The sequence below is a fragment of the Pollicipes pollicipes genome, unplaced genomic scaffold (assembly GCF_011947565.3).
Source record: "Pollicipes pollicipes isolate AB1234 unplaced genomic scaffold, Ppol_2.1 Scaffold_6686;HRSCAF=7923_pilon_pilon_pilon, whole genome shotgun sequence".
Classification (NCBI taxonomy): domain Eukaryota; kingdom Metazoa; phylum Arthropoda; class Thecostraca; order Pollicipedomorpha; family Pollicipedidae; genus Pollicipes; species Pollicipes pollicipes.
The window spans coordinates 33,098,508-33,108,850 of NW_023596921.1; the positions used below are offsets into that span (position 1 = coordinate 33,098,508).

General features: G+C 56.5%; 1 protein-coding gene across 1 annotated transcript; it reads left to right on the plus strand.

Moving 5' to 3' along the window:
- Positions 1–304: 304 nt before the first annotated feature.
- On the plus strand, positions 305–9,963 carry LOC119107865 (phosphoglucomutase-2; the record flags this gene model as incomplete). The annotated part of the gene is given in 6 exon segments (XM_037231430.1): positions 305–456; positions 977–1,039; positions 1,805–2,061; positions 8,022–8,214; positions 8,933–9,193; positions 9,776–9,963. Coding segments are annotated over 5 exon segments (962 nt in total), but the record flags the coding sequence as incomplete, so codon positions are not given.
- Positions 9,964–10,343: the final 380 nt, after the last annotated feature.

A 10,343-nucleotide genomic window follows, 5' to 3' on the forward strand; every position in this document is an offset into this window, starting at 1 on the left:
AGGAGGGTGACATTGGATGGCCCAGCTCAACCTTGGGGATCTAGGCCCCCCCCCCCCCCCCCCCCCCAAAGAGATACAGGGCTTCACCTCGGCCCCAGTGCACCGTCCACAGCCAGGGTAAATACATCTACTGCACGCGTGATATTGCACATCATTGGCACACGGTGCTGTTTTGGCAGTGTAGCAGCTCACGGTAGGCAATATAAAACAGATGCCTCAGGGCTGGCTCTGTCTGTACTCAAGGTCAGCCGGTCATCTGTGCGCGCATCATGATTCGAAACTGGTACTCTGGCGCGTGCGCGGATATGTGAGGAGTGTGTCCTCGAGAGGCCAGTGGTTCACGGAGAGTCGCGCCGTGGTGAGGCGCGACCAGGGGCGCGGCACTGTCGCTCGGGAAAGGGCATCTACTGCCAGCGTCTTCTTTCATCATCAGTGGCGTTCTGGTAGTCGGGCACTGTGAGTAGTATATCGTGAACAATCCGTGACACTTCAGCGGACCTGTTAAGAAGCTTGCTAGAAGAATATGTTAGTTTTTATCATAGACGTGGAGTTTTATAGAGTGTGCTTGATTGAGAATCGTATAACAAGCATAGTTCTTTACAGTGAGATGGCAGGGGAATGATTTGAGCCATTCATTGAATGAAAATGATAATGTGTATACTCTGATTGTGATGTTCCAACGGGCTTGCTGTGTTTCTTACACTGTATAGGCGCCTGTGTTTTCTAAAGCTTGTGCTGATATGTAAGCATTGGATCAAAAAGTTTCTTCCCTTCATGCCTGATGTAGGTATTTTACTGTCTTCATTGCATGATCCCAATGGGTAGCTTACAAGAATGCAGGGAGCAAGCATATTGCAGTGATACTTCACCTTTCATTATAGTGATACATTTACCTGGATCAGAAATGTGGTACAGCAGTCTCCAGCCCTGGTGGTATTTGTGTTACTTGAATAACAGCAGTGCATTTTGTTTTAAGATGGCACAAGCAGCTGATCCTGCACTCAATGCCAAGATCAATGAATGGCTGTCATGGGATAAGGTATTGTAATTTCCATCCCTGTTTGTCTTTTTTCAAGTAAATGGAAGGCTCTCTAGCTAATAATTGGCTTAAGAAAACATTGACCTGATGTTTTGTGGTCCATGAGAAATATATCAAGCTGGCAGATTAGTTATAAAGCTGTGGAATATTGTTATATTGTTCATGCTGGCATTGCACAAGGCTTTGGTTCTATAATCATCCACAAAGAATCAACATTCCAAGCTGGTATGGCTAAGAAAGGTGCAAAAGGAGTGCACCATCCTCACATAACAGCTGACGTTAATCTCAATTTACGTTTCTGCTTTGCACTGTGCCTGAACTGTGCAACTCCCAAATGGATTTTGTATCTTCCCATAGCCATTGTGAGTCTAACCATGACAACCATGGACATTATATCTGTCTCATTGGCCCCCATAATGTATCATGTTACCATTTTCATTGTCACCTTGATGATCAGTTGGCCTCTAAGGTGGTAAATTATGGCATGTCTGCCCATATCCCCTCCCCCTTCAAGTGAGGTGACCCAGGCAGAGATCAGCAGACTGCAACAAGCTAGGGAGTGGGCACAGGCATTGGCAGTCTTACCACAGCATAGCACACTACCTTACTAGGGCCAAACTATGGCAATTGTAGCCATTGTTTGTACCTTGTGAATGACCCCATGGGACATCATTTCACCGCTGTCCCTTCCCTTAGATGATAACATACTCCCCATGTGACAGAATGGTGACAACCATGGCTCTTCTTCCCATCCCTCACACTCAGAACGAAGAGACCCACGCCGAGATCAGCCAGCTGCATCAGGCTGAGGACTGGGCACAGCTGCGCAAGCTGCTGCTGCAGCGGATGACGTTCGGCACGGCAGGACTGCGCGGCCGCATGGGCGCCGGCTACGGCTGCATGAACGACCTGGTGATTGTGCAGACGACGCAGGGCCTGGCGCGCTACCTGCTGCAGACGGTGCCGGACGCGGCCGGCCGGGGTGTGGTGGTGGGCTACGACGGCCGCTACCACAGCAGGAGGTCAGTCATGGTCTCCAGGCGCGGCCGGGCAGGGCGTGGTGGTGGGCTACGACGGCCGCTACCACATCAGGAGGTCAGTGGTGGTCGCCGGACGCGGCCGGGCGGGGGGTGGTGGTGGGCTACGACGGCCGCTACCACAGGGGAGGTCAGTGGCGGTAGCCGGCTGCGGAAACGGGAGGGAGTTGGGAGCGCAGTTGTCACAGCGCATCCGTCGTGGGCCGGTCGCCACAGCACATGCGGGCAGGTGACAGGGTTACCCCGGCAAGAAGTGGTTCCTGGTCATCGGTCACCATGACAAAAGGTCTGTGTTCTGTCGGTGCTGCAGGTCGTCAGGACGGGTCAGGATCATGCATGGACGGGCCGCTATCACGGTGGCTGATAAGTATCAGCACAGCTGCGTCGCCGCAGCATGAAGGCAGTTTTCGTTACGGGCATGGTCGGCACATGCGGGGGTCAACTTCGGATGGCGTCCGCACGGCCGCTGGCCTACGGCGGAGCGGCTGGCTAAACATGCCCCGGGTCGTGACCACGACACGCCTGTTGGCGCCACATGCCACGCCCGCACGGGCGATGGGACCTGACGTGGCTGTGCTGCTGGGCGCTCATGCCACGCTGCTCTGCGGAGTGTGAACGGCTGCGTGGTCCGGCCGACGCTGCCGAGGTGGCTGCGCTCGCCCGCGGGCGGACGGAGACCCTACGCGCCTGTCGGGGCAGCTCGCGTCCCATCCGAACCCTGCCAGACGTCCGGACGTACCCCGAGCTCCCGGCGGGGCGGCGGTGCTCCCGGAGGCGGGCGGCTATCGACCGTCGCTATCGACCAAGCTGGCGGGCCGGCTCGGTACCGATTGCACCAGCGTCTGGCCGCGGCCGGACCGCTGGTCGGTGATGCAACTACCGGATCGGGGTCGAGAGGCGACGCCGGCGCCGGAGAACAGCTCCGAAGCGTGACGAGAGAGCGGGCGGGGTCAACCGCAGAGACGAGGTCCACTTCCTACTGACGCGTAGCTGCGATAACGCTCCTCGAAACCAGCGGCATCCCTTTGCAGTGCTCCTGGAGCGCCGTTGAAATCATGGTGTAACTGCAGATGGTTATGATCGATTCGTCACGTTCTGGCTCGGACCTGGCCACGAACGGCGTAGCTTTCCTCGCATGAAGCGTCTGGCCTGAGCGCAGTTGCTATTAAAAGGGACGGAAACATTCTTTTGTCGAATAACGTTACACTTCAAGGCAATACCAATCGGAGTACACTGAAACGATCAGATGATGATCAGTTTATCCCACGACCGCTTGTGGGGTGTAAGAGATTCTCCGAGTTTCTGAAGCATGGTGTTGATGGCATGTAAAGTCACTTTACTGGAGGTAAACATTATTTGTGGTGCCGATGGTGATATGGCATGGGTATGGAGTGCGGATGCGGCGTGCCTGATATATTTTCAATATATTTACCGCTGTATGCCATGTGAACCGAAAGAGTAGAAAGACAGTCTTCAGTGAGGCAGCAACCTTAGCTTGTCATATCCTCGAGACCCTCACGTTTGTGAACATTTGGTATTAGTCGGAAACACAAGGGCAGTCTTTGGTTTCGTGACCAATACGGAACTTTGCGGTGACTATTGTAGGTACTAGGGCCGGATATCCTTCCAAACTTGGGTGACTAAAGGCACCTGATACGTCATCGACCGCGCGGTAGAAATCGACATAACCTTACGTGAGATTAATGAAGGCTATCGATTGCCGACCGATTTTTTTTTGCGTTCCCATACCTTCTGAAACGCCAGATGAGGGAGGGGGAGGGGCTAGTAACCAGTCGCAGGCAGTTTCTGCTGGCGCACTACACCGAATCTCTTGCTTTGTTGCGTAGAACTGACCTGGTGCTTATTTTTATTTCAGCTATGTATATTTGTCCGTAAAATCTCTCCATTGTGACTCATGATATTTTTTTTTGTCGTTACAGGTAATCACAGGCACACAAATCGGGTCAGTAGGAAATACCTGTCCTGTTTCATTCTTTTGCGTACAAATGCCGAAATGATTAGGGTGGATGTAAGCTGCTAATATGTATAATATATATATATATATATATATATATATATATATATATATATATATATATATATATATATATATATATATATATATATATATATATATATTGCTACCAAAGAAAAATGCCGAGAAAACTTGCAGCTCAAACGAATTAAACGAAAACGTAGACAATATGACGCTTAGGAAATGGAGGCAGGGAAACGGTCCGGACGGACGTCCGACTGCCGCCCACCGATTTCCCACAGGCCCTGGCGCGGCGTGCCCATGGGGAGGGACAGGCCGCCAACATAGCTGATCAATCTTGCAATAAGATCTCAGCGCCGCGAGAGCACGCACATTCTCCGGTTCGGCCGGCCAACTTAGCAGGTGGTGCAGAGCTGGTCAGTCTTGCAGTCAGATCTCAGCGCCGCGAGAGCACGCACATTCTCCGGTTCGGCCGGCCAACTTAGCAGGTGGTGCAGAGCTGGTCAGTCTTGCAGTCAGATCTCAGCGCCGCGAGAGCACGCACGTTCTCCGGTGCGGCCGGCCAACTTAGCAGGTGGTGCAGAGCTGGTCAGTCTTGCAGTCAGATCTCAGCGCCGCGAGAGCACGCACATTCTCCGGTTCGGCCGGCCAACTTAGCAGGTGGTGCAGAGCTGGTCAGTCTTGCAGTCAGATCTCAGCGCCGCGAGAGCACGCACATTCTTCTCCGGCGCGGCGGGCCAACTTAGTCAGGTGGTGGCAGAGCTGGTCAGTCTTGCAGTCAGATCTCAGCGCCGCGAGAGCACGCACGTTCTCCGGTGCGGCCGGCCAAATTAGCAGGTGGTGCAGAGCTGGTCAGTCTCGCTCGGTTACGAGCCTGTGTGCTTCGAGCCATCGGAGTGCTTCGAGGGCGGGATATGGATGCTGTGATCGCGTGACCCCAGGGAGGATTCTGGCGCCAAAGCTTAGTGCTTTGTGGATTGCACTTTTGTCGGGGAGAAACCGCATTACACTGTTGGGCGGTATCTAACTTAGAGATGAAGAAGCCTTTCGATGATAATCCTTTTCGTTTCGAGTGACACCGGTGTCAAAATTTCACGAGGTCATTGTCATGTCATAACCCGGCCTAGGAGTGGCAAACACCTGACGCTCTCAATTTTGGTTTCAAGCGGAGGCGGAGGGCGTATTTTTTGTTTACCAGTCCAGAGCGGGCTGAGTTTTTCATCAAGTTAACCCTGGAGACGCGTCCGGGAAGCCAGAGGCGGGGGTTCGATTCCCACGGCGCTCGCACTTCCTGTCGGAGTGAGAGGCAGTCGATGCCATGTAGTCCAAACTGCCGAGTGGACCGCAAAGCCCCAACGACTATGGAACCTAGACAATTTTACGAAATGGTCAGTCTCACAAGGGTTTATTTTTGGATGATTCTGCGTGCCAGCCAGTCAGTCGCGATGCTCAACGTTTTCTCTGCCCTAATACGATAGCCACGAACATTAACCAGAATGTTCTCGTCAGAAAGATGACGGTTTTCTGCACGCATGCTGAGTAACCACAAGGGATACGAAGAGACAGGTTGTGAGCAGTAAAAATAAGATCGGCGCGAAAAATTCCCTGCAGCACACTGCACGTGACCGGAATTGTCGTTTCACGGTTCACGACACGCCGTGAGCGGTCATTAAGCCAACTGCTAGTTAAGTGCAGTGATGCCATGCCTGTGTGTTCTTAACGGCCGCGCTTCCTTTTCCCATGATCTTAATTGCTACTCGGCCATTGCGTGTTTACAAACAATGCCCTGTATACGGGCGCCCTGACCTCTGGATGGCTTCCGCCCTGAGTGGAGAACGATTCCAGAGAAGTATGCGGCTGCTGGAGCTACTTTCCGATAAACAAGCGGACGTTCATGGAGCCGGTGTGGCCTTGGCATTCTGCGTCGGACAGAGTCCAGTCGCGTCGGAGAGCGGCGGCCACGTGGCCGACGGGTGTCTGCCGAGCGTCCGCCGCCGCGAGGACGTCGCGGCCGGGCGGCTGGCGAACCAGCCCGGCCGCGCGCCGGTCATGCTACCGCCCGGCCTATCGCAGTCAGGCGACCGGTCCGGTCCGGTCCGGTTCGTGCTGCATGACCGACCGGGGCCCGGGCGCGGGCGCCGGTGGTTTCGGGAGGAGTGGGGGACCGCCGCGCGCGTACCCGTCGCCGCGCCAGGTGTGACCGGATCGCGAGGGAATGCTGACCAGAAGCCACTGCGTTGCCCTCGTTGGCACCCATTAATGAGCGCGCGTTTTGGAGGGTATCTTGGAACGCAGCCGAGCTGGATCCACGCGGATCGGACGCTTTTGAAAGGTTGCGGATCACTGTTGATAACTGGTCTTTCCGGCACGTGAAGAAGATAACTAGATTTAGATAAGTAGATATGACCGCATATATAGTGATGGGTATACAGGATCATACATTACCGCTGTTGACGCGAGTGTGCTGGCCATTTTTGCTGGTAATTTTCAAAAGCGTAGAATGACGTAAAAAGCACAGGATAGAGGAGATACATGACGCTCATAGAATATTATCACTTGAAACCTCTACGTCAGATGAAAGGCCATGGAACAGGTAGCACACATATCGACCAGCGCATCAGTATCGTGTACAGCATCAGTACCAGTATCACAGTTTATGATAGTATATAGTATCAGTATGGTATATTGAACCGTATTGGTATGGTATATATTGGCGTATGCTATATCGTATATCGGATATATGCCAGTACGGTATATTGGACCAGTATCAGTGTACGTTGTTTACTCGTCCATCTCAACGGGCCTCGCTCCATTTGTAAATAAAACGGTATGGCGTCCCCGCTAATATCTAGATGTATGTTGTGCTTGCAAAACTCGATTTGCCTCCGTTAAGTTTTGTTTCAAAATGATTTTAGTACAGTGCAGAGTGTCTCCTGCCGTATTATGCAGATCCAATGAACACGCTGAAATTGAAATGATCTGGGCCTACTTTGGCTTTCAGTGTGCCGAGAATCATTTCGGAAAGGCAGCTTGAAATGTTTCTGCGGGTCAAAACTAGTCCCTGACCCAGCCATGTCTGGAGTAGCGCGGCTACGCCACACAAGCCTCCGCTCTCCACTCGTCCCTGGTCTATCGGGTGACCGTCCCATCCATCGCGGGCGGTGTGACCGTGCAGCCACATACATGCGAATCTCCTCACCCCGCCCGTTATACCCCCCCCCCCCCCTCCCTTACAGTTTACATACCGTATCTGCACTGGCCGCGCCATGCCTGTTGGCGGCGCTGACGCTGATTAGGCTGGGCGGATGCGTGTTGTGCAACCGCGCTCGCCGCGTGTGCGGTGCCACCGATTAGGTTCGGGTCGCGCCCGTCCCACGCCAGCAGGCCCGACCCTCGGACGCCGTGGCTCTCAGGCCCCGCGGTGCCGGAGCGGGGAGCTGGCCCCACGCCAGCCGACTCGACCCTCGGACGCCGTGTCTGTCAGGCCCCGCGGTGCCGGAGCGGGGAGCCGGCCCCACGTCAGCCGGCCCGACCCTCGGACGCCGTGGCTCTCAGGTCCCGCGGTGCCGGAGCGGGGGAGCCGGCCCCACGTCAGCCGGCCCGACCCTCGGACGCCGTGGCTCTCAGGTCCCGCGGTGCCGGAGCGGGGGAGCCGGCCCTCACACTGTCCTGTTGACGGCGCTGCGCCCAGCGTAGCCGAGTTGCGCTCGACGAACACACCCATATTGGGCTGCCGTTTGATCGCTGGGCGCGAGCCCGCTGTGGCGCTGGGCGCTCCGGCGACGTGCGTTCTGGCACTGAGTATTCTGGCGCCGAGTGTGTAGTCGTAGTTTGTTCCCACAGAGTGTGCGCTGGCGCAGCCGCGCGACAGAGCGCGCCGCGGGGGCGTGCGATGTCCCGCGTCACGTGTTGGCGTGCCCTGGCAGCGTGTGTGCCGGCCGGCCGGCAGGTTCGCCGAGCTGACGACGGCCGTGCTGCTGCAGCTGAAGGTGCGCGTCTGGCTGTTTTCCAAGATTTGCCCCACGCCTTGGGTGGCGTTCGGCTGTAAGCACTTCGGCGCCGCCGCCGGCATCATGGTCACCGCCTCGCACAACCCCAAGGAGGACAATGGCTACAAGGTCTACTGGGACAACGGCGCCCAGGTGAGCCGCGTGGCCAGCCGACCAGCTGAGCTTGTGAGCGGGACGTTCAGGCGATCGCTTAGAGCGCCGGCCCTCCCGGCTGTCGATGGTGCCGTCACACACGGATCTGTATGGGGACCCAGCGGCGGCGGGCTGGCTGGGTCGTGGCAGCAGGGCGGAGGTGGTTGACGCTAGGGACCGCAGTGGTCACCGCTTCTTGTTCATGAGCTGCGGGCAGCCCCTATCTTTTGATGGCAAATGGCCGGCTCCGACGCGTATGTTATTCTCAGGAGTAGCGGATGCTTGTTTGACCTCGCTTGCGATGGCCTCCCGTGTCGTATGTGCAGGGGGTAGCAATGCAAATGTGAGAAACGCGCTGCCCGTGTGTGCACCACAGCATCATTGCCGCCACGCAGTCAGTTGGTTCAATGAGTCACCTGGACCTTGGTGATGACGATACTCTTATATCTTTCCCCGTCACAACGCTCCACAGGCCAGTCATTTCCGCACATACAAACACGTTCCTCCAGCCCCGCTGCTGTGTCGGTTCCTCTGGTCTAATTTGTCTATGCTTTACATGGCGATGCCCAAGTAGTGCCCTCATCCCTGATCACGTTGTACGGCGATCATGCCTCTCCCCTGAACCCTATTCTCGCTACCGCTCCCCCACGCCTTCACCCGTCTCTGGCTCCCCCTCTCTCTAGACAGCTGCGCGACCCCCGCCCCGCCCGTGCCGCAGATCATTCCGCCTCACGACCGCGGCATCCAGCGATCGATTGAGGAGCAGCTGGAGCCGTGGCCGGGCTCCTGGGACGTGTCGGCCGTCGGCGGCGTCACCGACCCGGGCGCCGAGCTGACGGCGGCGTACCTGGCGCTGCTGACGGCCGCCGCGCCGCACCCCGAGCAGCACGCCGGCTCGCCGCTCCTCTTCACCGTCACCTCAATGCACGGCGTCTCGCACCCGTACATGGTGGAGGCGTTCAAGGCGTGCGGCTTCAAGGTGGGCGGGTGGGGATGTGACGGCCGTGCGAGGAGCGGGCGGGGCGGGCGGGAGAGGCTGTGCTTTGGGGCGGAGGCTCACTGCTGCGGGCCGAACCGCAGTAGAGGGCCGACCCTTGCGACATTGGGGTGGGTGTGGGGAGGGGATTTAATTTGGAGGCAGGTGTTTGGTCCTTAGTGAAATGGGTCCTTGGTTTTTCCATGTGGGTGGGCTGGTTTAGCATTGGTGGGGATTAGAGTTTTTTTTTTCGATCAGCAGTGACCATTTCAGGGAAGTGGGAGGAAGGAGAGTGGGTAGTGGTGGAGCAGAACTACATGCACCTGAAGTCCTCCGCCGGTACTCGCCCGTACAGTGACCCTTACATGGGGTACACGCTCGGCACTCGGACGGACCTCCCGCTGGGGGAGCAAGTTAAGCCCCCTCGTGACTGGTGCATACAGTTTACCCCAGATAAAGGTGGGGTCGCGAAGATGCAGGGTGATGCGGGAATGAGGGAAGGAGGGCGGAGGCGTGCTGGTGGGCATGGACCAGACGCGGCACTGCTCGACCTACTAGTTTGTGACGTCGTTACGGTCGTTGCAGCCGTTCGTCCCTGTGGTGGAGCAGATGGAGGCGGACCCAGAGTTCCCGACGGTGCCGTTCCCCAACCCAGAGGAGGGCAAGTCGGCGCTCAATCTCGCTATGGCCACGGCAGACGCCGCCGGCAGCACGGTCATCCTGGCCAACGACCCCGACGCCGACCGCCTAGCGGTGGCCGAGAAACAAGCCAGGTTCGTGTGGGTCACGGTAGATGGCGGACGCTGTCTGTTGGGTGCTTCTGGTGCTCGGTCGGTCGTAGATGAATCGCCCATCCGGTCCGATGTTGACTCTTGCTGCACCGTAGCACGTTGACGTAATTGCATGGTCCAGATGTTCGTCTACTACTGGTAGTCTCGTCTGGCTGCGTTCCTCACGAGATTCCCATCCCATTCCATTCTTGTCCGACCTCGCTCTCACCGATGTATTTTGCTGCCCGCACCGTCGTGCAGCGATTGACACCGCTCTCCGTCCTTTTGCACCGTCCTCGCTTCCGCCTCTCCGGTCGAGGTTGGCCGCGGCTACGCCTGCTCTCTCTCTCTCTCTCTCTCTCTCTCTCTCTCTCTCTCTCTCA